The sequence below is a fragment of the Nerophis ophidion genome, linkage group LG16, assembly GCF_033978795.1.
Source record: "Nerophis ophidion isolate RoL-2023_Sa linkage group LG16, RoL_Noph_v1.0, whole genome shotgun sequence".
Classification (NCBI taxonomy): Eukaryota; Metazoa; Chordata; class Actinopteri; order Syngnathiformes; family Syngnathidae; genus Nerophis; species Nerophis ophidion.
Window position 1 is genome coordinate 29,094,130 of NC_084626.1, and position 21,308 is coordinate 29,115,437.

General features: G+C 40.8%; 1 protein-coding gene across 4 annotated transcripts in view; it reads right to left on the reverse strand.

Annotated features, from left to right (window-relative positions):
* grm6b (glutamate receptor, metabotropic 6b) overlaps nucleotides 1-21,308 on the reverse strand; it is an 87,517-nt gene that overhangs the window by 60,440 nt on the left and 5,769 nt on the right. For 2 of the 4 annotated variants that reach the window (XM_061874811.1, XM_061874812.1), the window contains exon 2: nucleotides 18,188-18,768. In XM_061874811.1, the coding sequence (XP_061730795.1) occupies nucleotides 18,188-18,712 (525 nt within the window). In that variant the 5' untranslated portion in view covers nucleotides 18,713-18,768. Of the gene's footprint in view, nucleotides 1-1,833; nucleotides 2,143-18,187; nucleotides 18,769-21,308 lie in introns of those variants that run through there. The other 2 variants (XM_061874814.1, XM_061874813.1) reach the window with 2 other exon arrangements.

A 21,308-nucleotide genomic window follows, 5' to 3' on the forward strand; every position in this document is an offset into this window, starting at 1 on the left:
AGTTTTTCCTCGTTAGCCGGGTAATACAAAACACAGGGTACCTTTTTTATCACATCCACGGGAGCCCGCATTCTCGTTGTCTCCGCTTCAACAAATGGACAAAGTTTTTCGGTAAGTAGAATCTGGACATTCGAAACTTTTCTTGCTGTCTGAGAAGTGTTGTATCCCAAATAGCTGCAATCGCTTTCTCTTAAGGCAGGGGCGCTCACACTTTTTCTGCAGGTGAGCTACTTTTCAATTGACCAAGTCGAGGAGATCTACCTCATTCCTATTTATAATTTATATTTATTTATTTATGAAAGAGACATTTTTGTTAACAAGTTAATAGTGTTTAATGATAATACAAGCATGTTTAACACACATAGATTCCTTTCTTTCATGAAGACAAGAATATAAGTTGGTGTATTTGATTCTGATGACTTGCATTGATTGGAATTAGACAATGGTGCTGATAACGTCCGCATTTTCAAATGGAGGAAAAAAAAAAAGTACTCCTTTCTGTCCAATACCATATGAAAGTGGTTGGATTCGGCATCTCATTTGTCCAACTTGCATACTCGTTTTTAAACACTTTGTTATGAGAGTAGCATATGTGTGTGGCCCTTTAATGTCTGGCAGCAGGTGAGTGACGTCAGTGAGTGTGCGGGTGGGCAAGCAAGTGAGAAAGCGGTCGCTGAGGGCGGGGGAGAAATACATTGGCATCAAACTCCGTAGCTTGCTAGCTTGTGCACGCTAGCTTTCTGAGACTCTTATTTTGTTAGCACAGGCAGGATGAAACAGGTCTTTTATGGTGAAGACAGGAACTATGCAGTCGGTCTTTAGAGTTTTGACAGTAGGTACGGAGTCTCTAGAAATAAAATGTGTTTCTCTGCGTCCGCCCTGTTAGTGATTTTTTTCTTAAATATGAGCTCGCAGCAGCCAGCGTCATCTCACAAGATCCTCGGGTGCCGAGAATGTCAAACAACTGACCAAAGTGAAGTCTTGGCATGATTGATGATTGCTCATTTTTATGTATATTTTTTAATGCCTGGCTTGAGATCGACTGACACACCCTCCGAGATCGACCAGTCGATCGCGATCGATGTAATGCCCACCCCTGTCTTAAGGTATTCATGTGTGATTTCCACACGTGTCTGTACATGTAGAATAATGAGAAACACGGGCATGACTGGATGACTCGCCTCCATCTTTCCAGTGGTTACCTCTGGTTGTTATAAAGCTGGCTGTAGCGGTTCTTTCTGACGTCACTTCCTGTGTGGGGCGCGATTTTTCTGGCGTCACTTCCTCTCCGAACTCAGTTCGTAAACGATCTACGAATCCATACAAAGCTAAGAGCCGGAAATTCATGAATTACACGGCGCATTTACCTGTGTAAAAAATTATCTAAGGAGGGGGACCTTAAACAAGGAATTAGTGTGGCCGAAACGGGGGTTAGTCTAAATAATTATTTGTTTAAGGGGTTATCCCGCTTAGTGCAGACATAGCCCAAGACAAACTAAACAGTCTTGTCACGATTGATAGAAAGCCCTTAGAATACAATGACCTTGATGAATGAGAACATCCATATGTGGTGAGTATTATTCTGCGTTGTGTAGTTTTTTAAGTAAGAGACACTACCATTCCGTCGTTTCATCATTTATTTGCCACGTCCTGTGTTGGAAACACGTAACACTTACACAAGTCTCTACTTTCTGGCGGAGTGATACCTCATCATCAAATGTCCGATAGAAGAGGAAATAAACAATATTCATTCATATAAAAATAATAATTTAAATTACATTAACAAAAATGGTTTATCACAAAAAAATACTAATTATGCAAAAGTTCACATACCTGTGTTGGAAACACATACACAGGTCTGTACTTTCTGGCGGAGTGATACCTGCGTAAATACCATGCGTAATTATGACCAAACATTTCAAACATTCTACGCTCTAATCCTTACTTAACAAAATTGTGCATGAAAAAATACTTAAAACAACACATCACTTATACATACAACATTAATGTTTTAACTTTTGAAGTATTATGAAAGTTTAGAAATAATAATTACACGAGAAACACGGAGCAATGAAGAACTATTACCTCATCATCAAAAGTCCGATAGAAGAGGAAGTAAATTTCCGAAAAAACAGCAGTCACTTCCTGCACCAGACATCCGGTTCTTCAAAATAAAACCAATACATCAAAATAAAACATAACACCCTGTCTCGTTCATAATATAGCGCAACAACATCACACTATTACACACAAACACAATTTTATAATTTTTGGGGGGATATGGGATGTATCGGCTTATTTCCGGACATCCGTTGGTTCACTCGCTAGCATTAGCTCGCTTGCTAAGAAGACATACCCCAGCAGGCATAAGACAAACATGTTGAGAACTTGTTAAATTAGGTCCTGATGTTGAGCAACTCAAACCTAACATGGGGGCAACATGCTTTCTGACAATGTTTAATCAATGTTGGGTTCTGACGTTGATTTGACCATTGAAATCTGGTCAATTTCCAACCAGTATTTTATGACACAAATACAATGTTGAAACAACATGCTTTTTGACGACGTTTATTCAATGCCAAGATGTGACTGTGATTTGACAATTGAATTTTGGTCATTTCCCAACCAACAACGTGGATGGTTGTGGCTTGTACAGCCCTTTAAAGGCCTACTGAAATGAGATGTTCTTATTTAAACGGGGATAGCAGGTCCATTCTATGTGTCATACTTGATCATTTCTCGATATGGCCATATTTTTGCTGAAAGGATTTAGTAGAGAACATCAACGATAAAGTTCGCAACTTTGGTCGCTAATAAAAAAGCCTTGCCTCTACCGGAAGTTGCAGACGATGTGTGCGTGACGTCACTGGTGTGAGGGCTTCTCACATCCTCACATTGTTTATAATGTGAGCCACCAGCAGCAAGAGCAATTCGGAACGAGAAAGCGACAATTTCCCCATTAATTTAAGTGAGGATGAAAGATTTGTGGATGAGGAAAGTTAGAGTGAAGCACAAAAAAAAAAAGAAAAAAAAAAGAAAAGGCGACGGCAATGGGAGAGTTTCAGATGTATTTACCAAGATAATTCTGGAAAATCCCTTATCGGCTTATTGTGTTAATAGTATTTTAGTGAGATTTTAAAGTCATACTTGAAAGTTGGATGGCTGCGGTGAACGCCAGTGTCTCTGAGAGAAGCAGAGGAGCTAAGATCACAGCTGCCTTTTTGAGCTGCAGGATGAGGTTGCATAATCCACTGACGTTTCCAGTAAGAGCCGACTTAATATCACAATTTTCCTATCCAAAAACTTGCTGGTTGACGTAGAGAAACATGTTTGCTTGACTGCTCTGTGTTAAAGCTTCACAACAAAGAAACACGGGTTGTGTTTCGGTGCTAAAGGCAGCAGCAATCCACCGCTTTCCACCAACAGCATTCTTATTTATAGTCTCCATTATTAACTGAACAAATTGCAAAAGATTCAGCAAAACAGATGTCCAAAATACTGTGTAATTATGCGATGAAAAGAGACAACTTTTAGCCGTGAGTGGTTCTGGGCTAATATTTCCGCTCCAACCAATAACGTCACAAACATGCGTCATCATTCCGCGACGTTTTCAACAGGAAACTCCGCGGAACATTTGAAATTGTAATTTAGTAAACTAAACCGGGCGTATTGGCATGTGTTGCAATGTTAATATTTCATCATTGATATATAAACTATCAGACTGCGTGGTCGGTAGTAGTGGCTTTCAGTAGGCCTTTAAGTCACTTGTGATTTGGGGCTATATAAGTAAACCTTGATTGATTAATTGATTAATCCAACATATTGTTGTACGGTATGCCGGCATTAGTATCGTACTGCGATAGTAATGAATCATATGCGGTATTATACCGCCTCTAAAAATTATCGGTCCCCCAACCCCGGTCCCATTGTTGTCGTCACGTCGTGTCATTGCTGGTTTACGAGACAACGAGCATGTTCGGCAGCACACAATCACAGAGTACTTACAAGCAGACAATGTGTGTAGACAGAAAAGGGAGAATGGATGCATTTTGGCTTAAAAATTCAAGATAAAGGTGAAGTTAAAACACTGAAACACCCTCAGGAAGAGGTGCTTTAAGACATGGCTAGCTAGCTAGCTAGCGACTAAAGTCCATCCGCACTCTGGAGTGTTGTAGCTACTTCTAAATCCCTAATCCTTGCCTCCATTTCGATAACTAAATTACGTTTCTTACAAGTATCATCCCTGCAGGACGAGGAATAGCTAAACATGCTTCACTACACACCGTAGCTCACCGGCGTCATTATGTAAACAAATGCCATTGGTGGAGTGGCCGTGCCAGAAACCTGAGGGTTGCAGGTTCGCTCCCCGCCTCTTGACATCCAAATCACTGCCGTTGTGTCCTTGGGCAGGACACTCACCCTTGCCTCCGGTGCCGCTCACACTCGTGAATGAATGAATGATAGGTGGTGGTCGGAGGGGCCGTAGGCGCGAACTGGCAGCCTCGCTTCTGTCAGTCTACCCCAGGGCAGCTGTGGTTACAAATGCAGCTTACCACCACCAGGTGTGAATGAATGATGGGTTCCCACTTCTCTATGAGCGCTTTGAGTATCTAATAATAGAAAAGCGCGATATAAAATCTAATCCATTATTATTATTATTTTAGATGCAAGCTGATATCATTCGATAGGGACAAGCGGTACAAAACGGATGGGTGGATGTTTTATTTGCTGATATCAACCCCCCTAGTAAATACTGTACATCAGTGGTCCCCAACCACCGGGCCGCAGAAGAATTTCTTATTAATTTTTATTTAAAAAAAATAAATAAATAAAAAAATGTTTTTTTTTTGTTTTTATCAAATCAACATAAAAAACACAATATACAATTACAATTAGTGCACTGACTACACAAACCTCCCTTTTTCATGACAAAAACGTCCCTTTTTCAAGAGAATGAAAAAAAAAAAAAAAAAAAAAAGGACCCCCCCAACCCCACCAAATTATTATTATCACAAATTATTAAGCGTTGACCGATCCGCGGATACAAAAAGGTTGGGGACCACTGCTGTACATTATTAGTACATTACTTGATAAAACTATAGCATACTTGCCAACCTTGAGACCTCCGATTTTGGAAGGTGGGGGGTGGGGGGGCGTGGTTAAGAGGGGAGGAGTATATTTACCGCTATATTCAAAGTCAAGTATTTCTTATATATATGTATATATATATATAATATATTTAATTCTATATATATATATATATATATATATAAATATATATATATATATTCAATTCTATATATATATATATATATATATATATATATATAAATAAAATAAATACTTGAATTTCAGTGTTCATTTATTTACACATTTACACATAACACTCACCTACTCATTGTTGAGTTAAGGGTTGAATTGTCCATCCTTGTTTTTCTAACCATATGCATGTACAGTAGATGGCAGTATTGTCCTGTTTAAGAATGTCACAACATTGCTGTTTGGCAGACGAACTGCTTTACGGTACACGAAAACGGACTGCTGTTGTTGTGTGTTGTTTTACCGCGCTGGGAGGACGTTAATGAAATTGCCTAACAATAAACCCACATAAGAAACCAAGAACTCACCCTCGATCGTTCTGCAGTTAAACGTCATTGGGCAGACACTTTCTTTATACATGTCACTCAGGTCTGCATGGAGCTGGAGGGGGCGCGGCCTCCAGCTCCGCCTGAAGGTCGGGAGATTTTCGGGAGAAAATTTGTCCCGAGAGGTTTCCGGGAGAGGCGCTGAATTTCAGGAGTCTTCCGGAAAATCCGAGAGGGTTGGCAAGTATGAATTATAGTAATTATTGTTGTACACTTTTTTTATACATTATTCATTATCTTGAAAAGTATTTTTATTATTAAAATGCCTGTTACTGTTACATCTGCGGTTAGGCGATGTGCAGGTAAATCGTCAGGGGAGAAAATGGATGCACCAGCGTGGTTGAGGCAGTGGACCACCGGTGAGTCAAAAACAAGGAAATGCAAGGCAAGGCAGCATGGGGTAGTCAGGGGTTGGGCTAAGGGTGTTGTTGGGGGCGGGGCGATTTTGGAGGCGTGGTTAAGAGGGGAGGAGTATATTTTACAGCTATCCACTCATTCATTTTTCTACCGCTTATTCCCTTTGGGGTCGCTGTGGGCGCTGTTGCCTATCTCAGCTACAATCGGGCGGAAGGCGGTGTACACCCTGGACAAGTCGCTACCTCATCGCAGTATGTGTAGAAATCTTTATTTATAATTGAATCACTGATTTATTTTTCAACAAGTTTTTAGTTATTTTTGTATCTTTTTTTCCAAATAGTTCAAGAAAGACCACTACAAATGAGCAATAATATGCACTATTATACAATTTAATAAATCAGAAACTGATAACATAGTGTTGTATTTTACTTTTTTATTTTTATTTTTCAACCAAAAATGCTTTGTTCTGATTAGGGGGTACTTGAATTATAAAAAACGTTCAAGGGGGTACATCTCTGGAAAAAAGGTTGAGAACCACTGCTCTAAAAGCCGTAAATATTATCGTCACATATTCATGCACAGTAGATGACAGTATTATCCTGTTTAAGAGTGTCACTAAATTGCTGTTTACGGCAGACGAAAACGTGACTGCTGTTGTTGTGTGTTGTTGCCGCGCTGGGAGGACGTTAATGAGACTGCCTAACAATAAACTCACATAAGAAACCAAGGCCACTTTTTTAATTTTTTTTTTTTTTTTTTTAACCATCTATTCTTTTCTCCCATACCCCCCGTTTACCTGTATGTCATCTTTTTTGTAAGGGGCGCTGGAAGCCGGCAGACCCGTCAGCGATCCTGTTCTGTCTCCCTGTAATGTTTGTCTGATCTTGAATGGGATTGTGCTGAAAATTGTAATTTTCCTGAAGGAACTCTCCTGACGGAATAAATAACGTACTATCTAATCTATCTAAGAACTCGCCCTCGATTATTCTACAGTTATAACGTCATTGGGCAGGCACTCTGTTTATATTGTGGGAAAGCGGACGTGAAAACAGGCTGTCGACACATCACTCAGGTCCGCATGGAGCAGGAGGGGGCGTGGCCTCCAGCTCCGCCTGAATTTCGGGATAATGTGCCTTCCATTGATATGATGGAGAGGTGAAGAATAAGGTTGATGCTTGATGTGACTATGCAATTACACCTCCCGATACATATTCTTACACCAGGAGAGACCATTCCAGTAACAATTAAACAGTCCATGTCCATACCACACGTTTCCTTCTCCATACATTCCCATCATTCTGACACAAGTACACAACCCAGCAGCAGGACAACTATTATGCAAGTTGGAACAGAAGGAACACTGCTCACAAGATGATCTCCAACAGGCAACTATTGTGCATGTTTCTGCTTAGGCTGTCATAGAAACAGATTCCATGATGGTGGTATGAGGGCCCCACATCCACAAGGGCGGCCTGTGCTCACAGCCTGATTAGTATTTAACGGAGAACACCAGGAATGGTAGAGTCTCCATTTGCACCATGTGCTCTCATGAAAATGTTCTACTATCTGCAACATGATTGGTTTTGTGTTGGCTCATACAGACTATATTGCCAAAAGTATTTGACTCACATATGAACTTTTGCAGCTATTACAGCTTCAACTCTTCTGGGAAGGCTGTCCACAAGGTTACGGAATGTGTTTATAGGAATTTTCCTTCATTCCTCCACAAGCGCATTGGTGAGGTCGAGAAGTCCTGGATCTCAATCTCCGTTCTAAATCATCCCAAAGGTGTTCTATTAGGTTCAGGTTATGACTCTGTGCAGGCCAGTCAAGTTCATCCACACCAGACTCTGTCATCCATACATTTATGGACCTTGCTTGCTTTGTGCACTGGTACACAGTCATGTTGGAAGAGGAAGAGGCCCGCTCCACACTGTTTCCACAAGGTTGGGAGCATGGAATTGTCCAAAATGTTTTGGTATCCTAGAGCATTCAAAGTTCCTCTCACTGGAACAAAGGGGCCAAGCCCAACTTCTGAAAAACAACCCCACACCATAATTCCTTCTCCACCAAATTTACCACTCGGCACAATGCAGTCGGAAATTTAGCGTTCTCCTGGCAACCTCCAAACCCAGACTCCTCCATTAGATTGCCGGATTGAAAAGTGTGATTCATCACTCCAAAGAAGGCGTCTCCACGGCTCTAGAGTCCAGTGGCGACGTGCTTTACACCACTGCATCCGACGCTTTGCATTTCACTTGGTGATGTATGGCTTAGATGCGGCTAAACGGCCATGGAAACCCATTCTATGAAGCTCTCTGCGTTCTGTACGTGGGCCAATTGGAAGGTCACATGAAGTTTGGAGCTCTGTAGCAACAGACTGTGCAGAAAGTCTTAGCACTATGCACTTCAGCATCCGCTGACCCCTCTGTCAGTTTACGTGGCCTACCACTTGGTGGCTGAATTGCTGTTGTTCCCAAACTCTTCCATTTTCTTATGATAAAGCCCACAGTTTGACTTTGGAAAATTAAGGAGCGGGGAAATTTCACGACTGGATTTGTTGCACAGGTGGCATCCTATGACAGTTCCACGCTGGAAATCACTGAGATCAACCCATCCTTTCTTGGCCGGGCCAAGTGATTAGAACACCTGATTCTGCTCATTTGGATGGGTAGCCAAATACTTTTGGCAATACTGTGTATTTAGAGAGCCACACAGACCTCTATGTGCAAACCAGATGTACCCTGTGAAGAACCCCAGAACTAATCTCAGGCAGGTGCAGGGTGTCCTCTGAAGTTTAACAAACAATACTTGGCATCATCTGGGTACATACTTGCCAACCCTCCTGGATTTTACGGAAGACTCCCGAAATTCAGCGCCTCTCCCGAAAACCTCCGGGGACAAATTTTCTCTTGAAATTCAGGCACAGCTGGAGGCCACGCCCCCTCCAGCTCCATGCGGACCTGAGTGAGGAGAGCCTGTTTTCACGTCCGCTTTCCCATAATATAAACAGCGTGCCTGCCCAATGACGTTATAACTGCAGAATGAACGAGGGCGAGTTCTTGGTTTCTTATGTGGGTTTATTATCAAGCAGTTTCATTAACGTCCTCCCAGCGCGGTAACAACACACGACAACAGCAGTCACGTTTTCGTCTACCGTAAAGCAGTTTGTCTGCCGTAAACGGCGATGTTGTGACACTCTTAAACAGGACAATACTGGCATCTACTGTACATGCATATGTTGAGAAAAATAGTGACAGAGAATAGAACAAGGATGGACAATTCAACCCTTAGTTCAACAATGAGTAGAGTGTTATGTGTGTGTATATATGTAAATAAATGAACACCGAAATTCAAGTATTTCTTTTTTATATGTATATATATATATATATATATATATATATATATATATATATATATATATATAACAGACGGAAACACCTCCTAGGTAACACATGAGCCAATCACCACGCCCCTATGCCTGCCTGTACCCACCCACTCTGTGCCCTATATAAACCTTTGTATGTGAATGCTTCCATTAAAATCTCCTGATGATTGAGGGAACCCCTCATGAAACAGTTCTGTAGAGATGAAGTAGTTTTGTCATTTTTCCCCACACATACATACATACATACATACATACATACATACATACATACATATATATATATATATCTATATGAAATACTTGACTTGGTGAGTTGTATCTGTAAATATACTCCTCCCCTCGTAACCACGCCCCCCACACCCACCTCCCGAAATCGAAGGTCTCAAGGTTGGCAAGTATCTCTGGGTTGAAGACATTGGTGCCATGGACTCGCCTGCCTGTTCCCAAATCCTGTATCCAATGTACTCTAGGTCCTCTGAGACAACATGTCTTCTTTCATGCACCATTGCCAATTTGTGCTACTGACTGTCCAGGAGTTGACAGATGCCTCAATCCAGGTCTCAGACATGTTCCCTCCGGAGAGCAATTTACACTTTTTTGCACTTTTATGATTCTGAATCCAGACCTTAATGGGGCGATAATTAGGATTTCCATTGATGATTAGTTTGTTACTGTTAGAAAAATTGTGTAAATTCTTTGTAAATTATCAAAAAACTTTCAGCTCTCTTTGCTTCCACTGAGTAGTTGAGAGCTGTCCTTCTTCGACCAAGCAAGGTCTTGGAACATTCCGCTGTGTACGTTGGAATGCGACGAGAGGGGTTTTCTTTTGTCCTCAATGACCTGCCGAAGCTGAAACCAGGACGAGCCCGGGCCCGAAGCATCATCTTCTTTTGTCTTCGATGTGACCGAAAACAATGACTGTTTATATACTCCCCATTCCTGTTTTGCCGTAGCTGAGACCAGGACGAGCCCGGGCCCGAGGCATCGTCTACTTTTGTCTTCAATGTGACCGAAAACAGTGACTGTGTGTATGTTCCCAATCCTGTTTTGACATATGTTGTTGCGTAAACATTGAACACCTAAATAAAAGAGGAGACGAAAACCTTTTCGTCAGAGCTTGGTGCAGGAACTCTGCAAGGTGTACAGAGGCCATGTCTCTCCTCATGATCTGAGTCCAAATTTAAGTCTGTCTCTGTTTGATTCCTTGCCTTTTTGTCTTGTTTAATAGATGTCAACAGTGTTTGAACCTGACAGTTACCTAGTTTGTTACCGCATTCCACTATCTACCCAATGTGTATCGGTCATCAAATAGGATTCAAAGTTGTTTTTATTGACTTCCTTTTCTCATCTACTGCCGTGAAACAAAAATGTAGAAATTCACTCAAGTGTGAAAGGGTAGACAGATTGATAATGAATTGTCTGAGTGATTCATGAAGGCATCTCCTCCTCTGGCTGGGAGCAGATGTTCAGCGTAGACCACATAGAACATGACTCTAGAAGCATGTGCAGTCCAGAGTGCAGCCCATATGGAGGCTGGGTAGAAACACCATTTAGTTAAATCTACTCCCCTCCGACAGGGCCACAAGTTGCTGTTATCCTGGAACCAATGTCATCCTCTGGACCGATGCTCTATTTTCAGACTTGGGTCCTGAGCTGCTGAGAGGGGCTTAGTGGAGGTTGGGATCTATAATTCTGTAGTTAACATCTGCCCTATGTGCAAGCTGCTGCTCCTTGGCTCCCCAGCAGGCATCCTTATCATAAAGAATGCAAGTTGCCTGCAGGAAGAAGTGGAAATGCACTTCATATTTTTCATGCATCAAAACCTCGGCTTGGGTTGCATCTTTCAGCGTTTCTAGATTTCCGGCTGGTAATTCGATGAGAACATGCCATAATGTGGGATTTGCGCGCCGACTCAGCATTGCTATGAGCAGTGTAATCAATTATCAAAGGTCAATCATCTGTACAAAGACAACCAAAAAAAACAAAACGCTACACAATACAGATTAACAGGTGGAGATCAAGCTCGGCAATCCTGGATTGATTCCCTGAACAAGCCGGCAACTGAGAATTTCACTCATATTGTGCATCATTTAATTTGAATGGAAATGTCATGATGTAATTGGGCAGGATGTCAATGCACTCCCATTGGAATGAGTGCCAACATCATTATAGAACACCGGCGACCTATGACTGAACTTACAGCTGCTGTGATCAAAATAAACAATGCAAAAAGTCGCAGGAACGTTACAAAGATTCAGGTCGTGACTCAAAAGTAAACTTCTGTTCAGTTTGGAATTTTGCCAATCTCCACAATCTCAGTCTAAGAGAAAAACACCACTTTCACTTTCCTGTGCGTTCTAAATAATGAAAAATGTCTAGTACTGGGGTCTGCAACCTGTGGCTCTTTAGCGCTGCCTTTGTGACTCCATGGAGCTTTTTCAAAAATGTATGAAAATTTAAAAAAATGGGGAGAAAATATATATTTTTGTTTTAATAGGGTTTCTTGGGAGGACAACATGACACAAACCTCCCTAATAGTTAGAAATCACACAGTTTATATTAAACATGATTCTCTGATGCATACTTGCCAACCTTGAGACCTCCGATTTCGGGAGGTGGGGGGTGGGGGGTGTGGTCGGTGGTTGGGCGAGGGGCCTGGTTGGGGGAGGGGCGTAGGTAAGAGGGGAGGAGTATATTTACAGTTATCCATCCATCCATTTTCTACCGCTTATTCCCTTTTGGGGTGGCAGGGGACGCTGGTGCCTATCTCAGCTACAGTCGGGCGGAAGGCGGTGTACACCCTGGACAAGTCACTAATTAATCGCAGTATGTGTAGAAATCTTTATTTATAATTGAATCACATGTTTATTTTTCCACAAGTTTTTAGTTATTTTTATATCTTTTTTCCCAAATAGTTCAAGAAAGACCTCTACAAATGAGCAATATTTTGCACTGTTACACAATTTAATAAATCAGAAACTTTTGACATCCATCCATCCATTCATTTTCTACCGCTTATTCCCATTTGGGGTGGCGGGGGGCGCTGGTGCCTATCTCAGCTACAATTGGGCAGAAGGCGGTGTACACTCTGGACAAGTCGCCACCTCATCGCAGTATGTGTAGAAATCTTTATTTATAATTGAATCACTTGTTTATTTTTCAACAAGTTTTTAGTTATTTTTATATCTTTTTTTCCAAATAGTTCAAGAAAGACCACTACAAATGAGCAATATTTTGCACTGTTATACAATTTAATAAATCAGAAACTGATGACATAGTGCTGTATTTTACTTTGTTATCTGTTTTTTCAACCAAAAATGCTTTGCTCTGATTAGGGGGTAATTGAATTTAAAACATTTTCACAGGGGGTACATCTCTGAAAAAAAGTTGAGAACCATTGCAGTAGAGGGTAGCTACTAGCGAGGTTGAGCTGGTAATAACCTGGGTTACGACCCGCCATTAATTACTACTGCTGCTGCATTGCCATTGCTTACCAAACCATTGCAACGTCACAAGGAAGCATTTTTTTTAATCAGAGGAATGACAAATATTTGGAATTAGTGCTGAAAGATACAACAACCCATAAGTCGGCATCCATCATTGTGAGAGCGGACATTCTGAGTCACTGTTTAATGTTATGATTTGAAATGTTCAGCTAAAATATTCCAAGGCGCTCACTCAGTCTGGCATTAGTGGTAGCAAACACAGAATGTGCTTTTCTATGTTGTTGACGGACGTAGCATTTGTTGCTATGTGAAATCAATGCGGAAAGTAGTTGCGTAAAATGAGCAAAATACTGTGCGAGTACTTTTTCACTATTTAGAAAAGAGAAGGTGTTCTTGTCTCACGAAGAGAGTGTGGATGATGGGGGAACTTCCTAAAAACAAAAGTTGCAGTTTTCCTTTAAAAGTCAAAGTCTACCACAATTCTAGCAAATTTTGTTTGGATTAAAATTTTACGTTGTTTTTTTTTCTGGACATTTTCAATATTGTACATTGCTTCACTAATTTTACGGGTTCAGTTTTCATAGTCATCTGTTGGCCTGTGATTGTCACACCGCGGTGAGGGAAGTCTTGTCTTGGTTTTTCTGTCTTGTGGTTTACATGTTTTATTTTGATAAGCTACCCTCTTGTTTCAGATCACGGGCCTTTCCTCTTGCGTCACCAGTCTGACGTCATCCCTGATTGTTTCCACCTGTTTCCCATCATACCCATATCCTATTTAAGCTCACGCTTCCTCTTGTCCTGTGCCGGATCGTCTCGTCTAACGTGCCTTTCTAGTGTCAATGTCCATGTCCATGAAAACCTCCTTGTCTTGCTCCTTTTTCCCTGGTTCTCCTTTTTGGATCAAGCAGTCGTTTGCTGTAATTTTGAGTTTACTTTTTCCTCCCTCGAGCGCCCTTTGTTATCCTTCGTCTACCTAATTGGTGAGTTTTTTGTTTTTCCAAATTTCGTACAGTTTGCCTCATTGATTGAGTGATTTTTGTTTATTCCTATTTAGTGTATATATATATATACATATATATATATATATATATATATATATATATATATATATATATATATATAAATAAATGATAAATGGGTTGTACTTGTATAGCGCTTTTCTACCTTCAAGGTCCTCAAAGCGCTTTGACACTACTTCCACATTTACCCATTCACACACACATTCACACACTGATGGAGGGAGCTGCCATGCAAGGCGCCAACCAGCACCCATCAGGAGCAAGGGTGAAGTGTCTTGCTCAGGACACAACGGACGTGACGAGGTCGGTTCTAGGTGGGATTTGAACCAGTGACCCTCGGGTTGCGCACGGCCACTCTCATATATATATATATATATATATATATATATATATATATAGATCGTTTGTGTTTTTTCCTCCTGTTGGAGCGCTTTTGGTTAATTCTTATAGTTATTCTATTTTTGTTAGCTTTTCTTAGATTAGTATTCCTCCTTATTTTTCGGAGTGAATTTGATTTACCTGTTTATTCTCGGAATTGTTTTACGCGTATTGTAATGATTCTTGCGAGATACTTTTTGCAGTGGAGGTAAAAAGTTATTTCAAAATAAAAGCTTTATTTTTTTAACTTTCTCTCTGCATCTGGGTCCTCTCCTTACTCCGAGTCGTAACAGTGATTGACTGCAGTTGACTATTCCAGCCGGGATAGACTCCAATTCCCTACTATCCTGAACAAACTGATAGATTTTTTTCAGGGGTGTGCAAAGAAACAACTCACTGATAACTGTAAACTTCGGCTGTCAACCCATTAACGCATAGTATTAAATAGATAGAAATATTGCGTTACCAAATATGAATTAAGATTGTTTTGTGTTTGTTTTGATAGTTAGAGCGACGTGCTCTGTGCCCACTTAAGCTTCAAAACAAACTTTGATGGAATTTTTGAGGTAATTATAGGTGTGCGTGTATTCACACAGCTGGCTGGCTCTCCGCAGTGGTCACTTAGAACGTTTCACGCTTGAATATGCAAATTTTGAGTCGCGGCCGGACTGCTGTTTTTAGAGTTGAACTGCATTTGCGTTGTTTTTGTCACCACTATACACCGAATGCAGCCCCCACAATCCCGAAAGGGATAAGCGGTAGAAAATGAATGAATACAGATACACCTACAGTCGTGGTCAAAAGTTTACATACACTTGTGAAGGACATAAAGTCATGGCTGTCTTGAGTTTCCAATAATTTCTACAACTCTTGTTTTTTTGTGATAGAGTGATTGGAGCACATACTTGTTTGTCACAAAAAACATTCATGAAGTTTGGTTCTTTTGTGAATTTATAATGGGTCTACTGAAAATGTGACCAAATCTGCTGTGTCAAAAGTTTGTTAATATTTGGTTACATGTCCCTTGGCAAGTTTCACTGCAATAAGGCGCTTTTTGTAGCCATCCACACTTCTGGTTTAATTTTTTTACCACTCGTCTTGACAAAATCGGTGCAGTTCAACTCAATTTGTTGGTTTTCTGACAAGGACTTGTTTCTTCCGCATTGTCCACATGTTTAAGTTCGGACTTTGGGAAGGCCATTCTTAAACCTAAAAGCTAAATTTTTGTTTAATCTGACCACAGAACTTTCCTCCAGAAGGTCTTATCTTTGCCCTTGTGATGTAAGATGAAGCGAAAATTGAGCTGTTTGGCCACAATTCCCAGCAATATGTTTGGAGGAGTAAATGTGAAGCCTTTAATCCCAGGAGCACCATTCTTAACGACAAGCATGGTGGTAGTATTATGCTCTGGGTTTTTTTCGCTACCAATGGAATTGATGCTTTACAGAAAGTCAATGGGACCGTGAAAAAGGAGGATTACTTCCAAATTTTTCAGGACAACCTACAAATCCCGTTTCCATATGAGTTGGGAAATTTTCTTAGATGTAAATATAAACGAAATATAATGATTTGCAAATCCCTTTCAACCCATATTCAAATGAATGCACTACAAAGACAACATATTTGATGTTCAAACTCAAACTTTTTTTTTTTTGTACATAATTGATTTAAAATTTCATGGCTGCAACACGTGCCAAAGTAATTGGGAAAGGGCATGTTCACCACTGTGTTACATCACCTTTTCTTTTAACAACACTCAATAAACGTTTGGGAACCGAGGAAACTAATTGTTGAAGCTTTGAAAGTGGAATTCTTTCCTGTTCTTGTTTTATGTAGAGCTCTAATCGTTCAACAGTCCCGGGTCTACGCTGTCGTATTTTACGCTTCATAATGCGCCACACATTTTGAATGGGAGACAGGTCTGGACTGCAGGCGGGCCAGGAAAGTAACCGCACACTTATTTTACAAAGCCACGCTGTTGTAACACGTGCTGAATGTGACTTGGCATTGTCTTGCTGAAATAAGCAGGGGCGTCCATGAAAAAGACGGCGCCTAGATGGCAGCATATGTTGTTCCAAAACCTTTATGTACCTTTCAGCATTAATGGTGCCTTCACAGATGTGTAAGTTACCCATGCCTTGGCCACTAATGCACCCCCATACCATCACAGATGCTGGCTTTTGAACTTTGCGCCGATAACAGTCTGGATGGTTCGCTTCCCCTTTGGTCCGGATGACATGATGTCGAATACTTTCAACAACAATTTGAAATGTGGACTCGTCAGACCACAGAACACTATTCCACTTTGCATCAGTCCATCTTAGATGATCTCGGGCTCAGAGAAGCCGGTTTGGGAAAAAATCGATTCAAATACGAATCGAATCGAATACGTTGTGCGATTCAGAATCGATTATCATTTTTAAAAAATTAGATGTATTTATTTATTTTTTAATCAATCTAACAAACCACTACACAGCAATACCATGACAATGCAATCCAAAACCAAACCAAAACCTGACCCAGCAACACTCAGAACTGCAATAAACAGAGCAATTGAGAGGAGACACAAACACGACACAGAACAAACCAAAAGTAGTGAAACAAAAATGAATATTATCAACAACAGTATCAATATTAGTTATAATTTCAGCATAGCAGTGATTGAAAATCCCTCATTGACATTATCACCTGCACTGGCTTCCTGTGCACTTAAGATGTGACTTTAAGGTTTTACTACTTACGTATAAAATACTACACGGTCTAGCTCCATCTTATCTTGCCGATTGTATTGTACCATATGTCCCGGCAAGAAATCTGCGTTCAAAGGACTCCGGCTTATTAGTGATCCCCAAAGCCCAAAAAAAGTCTGCGGGCTGTAGAGCTTTTTTCATTTCGGGCTCCAGTACTCTGGAATGCCCTCCCGGTAACAGTTCGAGATGCTACCTCAGTAGAAGCATTTAAGTCTCACCTTAAAACTCATTTGTATGCTCTAGCCTTTAAATAGACTCCCTTTTTAGACCAGTTGATCTGCCGTTTCTTTTCTTTTTCTTCTATGTCCCACTCTCCTTTGTGGAAGGAGTCCGGTCCGATCCGGTGGCCATGTACTGCTCGCCTGTGTATCGGCTGGGGACATCTCTGCGCTGCTGATCAGCCTCCTCTTGGGATGGTTTCCTGCTGGCTCCGTGTGAACGGGACTCTCGCTGCTGTGTTGGATCCGCTCTGGACTGGACTCTCGCGACTGTGTTGGATCCATTATGGATTGATCTTTCACAGTATCATGTTCTCATAGTCATCATTGTCACGACGTCCCACTGGGTGTGAGTTTTCCTTGCCCTTATGTGGGCCTACCGAGGATGTCGTAGTGGTTTGTGCAGCCCTTTGAGACACTAGTGATTTAGGGCTATATAAGTAAACATTGATTGATTGATTGATCATTAGACATTTATAAAAATAAAAAAGAACAATAGTGTCACAGTGGCTTACACTTGCATCACATCTCATAAGCTTGACAACACACTGTGTCCAATGTTTTCACAAAGATAAAATAAGTCATATTTTTGGTTTGTTTAATAGTTAAAACAAATTTACATTATTTCAATCAGTTGATAAAACATTGTCCTTTACAATTATAAAAGCTTTTAAAAAAAATCTACTACTCTGCTAGCATGTCAGCAGACTGGGGTAGATCCTGCTTAAATCCTATGTATTGAATGAATACAGAATCGTTTTGAATCGGAAATATATCGTTTTTGAATCGAGAATCGCGTTGAATCGAAAAAAAAATCGATATATTATCGAATCGCGACCCCAAGAATCGATATTGAATCGAATCGTGGGACACCCAAAGATTCACAGCCCTACTGGCTAGTATGTTATATTTTTGCATTTTTGTTCTGTTTGGGCTTTTCATCCTTCACATGCAATTTCTACAAATATTTAAAAAAAAAAACTTACCGCAAACAGCCTGAGGACGTTGGCCACCATGATGGATACGGAGCTGCTGGAGGCTCCAATCACACCAACCACCCTCTCTGGCTTGGGGATAATTGGTGGCTCTCCGTTAGAGCAGCGCACATCCGAGTTGTCCTTTTGGATCAGGGCTTGGACAAAAGTCAGCGACTGCTCCAAGGCGTAGGTATCTCTGGAGCAAGTGTCCAGTATTCGGGCCCCCAGCGTGATATTGGGCAGCAGGTCAGGATCGCCGTTAATCTGATCCATGGCGTACAGCATGGCCTCCAGTCGATGGATTCCCTTTTCCCTTTTGATGTCCCCGCAGGCGACTCCTACTGGCCCCCGGGAATGTAGCGGGAACAGCCCTCCTAGGGTGATGTCGCCCTCGATTTTGATGGACTGGGGCTGCACGCCCTGTTGGGCCCACGTTCCCGAAAGGTGACCCACCAGCAGCACCCACGGCCACAACAGTCGGGACCAGTTCCAGAGCGAGCTGCACTGACGAGAAGAGAGAGCTTCTGACGTCATGATGCTGACCAGCAGAGGTACTTGGAGCACCGCGCCTCTCCTTCTACCTTTGGCACCTGCAGACATTCATAGAGGTTTTGACTTATAGCTTAGCATTTTTAATAGCTTATAAATATTGGTAAGTGTGTTTCCTTCAACGCAGTATGCATAAATATACTCCCTGGGCACTTCATTGGCTACACTCCCTCAAATAAATGAGCTGTAAAACTTGACACAGCCGTAACAACAATATAAATTCTCAGGTTTTATGGATGAAAGGTACTCATTTAAAATAGGTTTATTACCGGGCTTGTTGTTTGCAATGGCATAAATATGATTGTTTGTTGTATTAGAAAATCCAAAACCAGTGAAGTTGGTACGTTGTGTAAATCGTAAATAAAAACAGAATACAATGATTTGCTAATCCTTTTCAACCTATATTCAATTGAATAGTTTAGTTTATTAAGGATCCCCATTTGTCTACACCGCAGTGGAGACTATTCTTCCTGGGGTCCAGGCCAAAAAAACATCACACAATCACAAAACAAAAGATTAAAATGCAGTACAACATGATCCGATAATAAAATGTCATAATACAAAAATAGCAACAACAAAGAACCAAATAAATTACTTATGCTACATAATAATTTTCATACAAAAGATAAAAAATAGCAATATAAAAATAGATATACCGTGTACAGTGGGGCAAAAAAGTATTTAGTCAGCCACCGATTGTGCAAGTTCTCCCACTTAAAATGACGACAGAGGTCTGTAATTTTCATCATAGGTACACTTCAACTCTGAGAGACAGAATGTGGGAAAAAAAATCCAGGAATTCACATTGTAGGAATTTTAAAGAATTTATTTGTAAATGATGGTGGAAAATAAGTATTTGGTCAACCATTCAAAGCTCTCACTGATGGAAGGAGGTTTTGGCTCAAAATCTCACGATACATGGCCCCATTCATTCTTTCCTTAACACGGATCAATCGTCCTGTCCCCTTAGCAGAAAAACAGCCCCAAAGCATGATGTTTCCACCCCCATGCTTCACAGTAGGTTTGGTGTTCTTGGGATGCAACTCAGTATTCTTCTTCCTCCAAACACGACGAGTTGAGTTTATACCAAAATGGATACATGGATGATACAGCAGAGGATTGGGAGAATGTCATGTGGTCAGATGAAAACAAAATAGAACTTTTTGGTATCAACTCAACTTGTCGTGTTTGGAGGAAGAAGAATACTGAGTTGCATCCCAAGAACACCACACCTACTGTGAAGCATGGGGGTGGAAACATCATGCTGTGGGGCTGTTTTTCTGCTAAGGGGACAGGACGATTGATCCGTGTTAAGGAAAGAATGAATGGGGCCATGTATCGTGAGATTTTGAGCCAAAACCTCCTTCCATCAGTGAGAGCTTTGAATGGTTGACCAAATACTTATTTTCCACCATAATTTACAAATAAATTATTTAAAATTCCTACAATGTGAATTCCTGGATTTCTTTTTCACATTCTGTCGCTCACAGTTGAAGTGTACCTATGATGAAAATTACAGACCTCTGTCATCATTTTAAGTGGGAGAACTTGCACAATCGGTGTCCGACTGAATACTTTTTCCCCCACTGTATATATTTTTGCAAAGATTAAACAAAGAACCAATGACCTAAAATATACACATTAGTGTACCAAAGACAAACAATAAGTGACGAAAAAGTACCATCCATACATTTTCTGCTGCTTATCCCATAATCAATAAAATACTCAATAGTCAATAAAAACAGTCATGACATTAGGTACAATCTGGAATAATCTCTTTCCGCAATACTTCTCCTCTTAGTCTATTCTTAAAACCTACTATGCTGGTGATTGATAGCAGATATTGTGGAAGTCGATTCCAGTGAGTGATTGCCCGATACATTACTGTCTTTTTCAAAACATCAGTTTTGGGTTTAAGACGAGTGAGAGCACCTCTTAGGGCTAGCCTGGTACCGTAGTTGTGACTTTCCCTAGCAAGCAACAGCTGAGAATACAGATATGAAGGTTTATGGTATGCATGGATGTTTTTTAAAAATAGAATCAAACTACACCCTAGTCTTTCAGCAACTTTCATCCATGACAATTCATGATGCATAGATGAATAGACTGCAAAGACAAGATACTTAACATTCAAACTGGAAAACTTTGTTATTTTTGGCAAATATTAGCTCATTTGGAATTTGAGGCCTGCAACATGTTTCAAAAAATCTGGCACAAGTGGCAAAAAACTGAGAAAGTTGAGGAATGCTCATCAAACACTTATTTGGAGCATCCCACAGGTGAACAAGCTCATAGAGAACAGGTGGGTGCCATGATTGGGTATAAAAGCAGCTTCCATGAAATGTTCAGTCATTCACAAACAAGAATGGGGTGAGGGTCACCACTTTGTGAACAAATGCGTGAGAAAATTGTCAAACAGTTTAAGAACAACATTTCTCAACGAGCTATTGCAAGGAATTTAGGGATTTCACCCTCTACGGTCCGTAATATCATCAAAAGGTCCAGAAAATCTGGAGAAATGACTGCACGTAAGCGATTTATATTACGGACATTCTATCCCTCAGGCGGTACTGCATTAAAA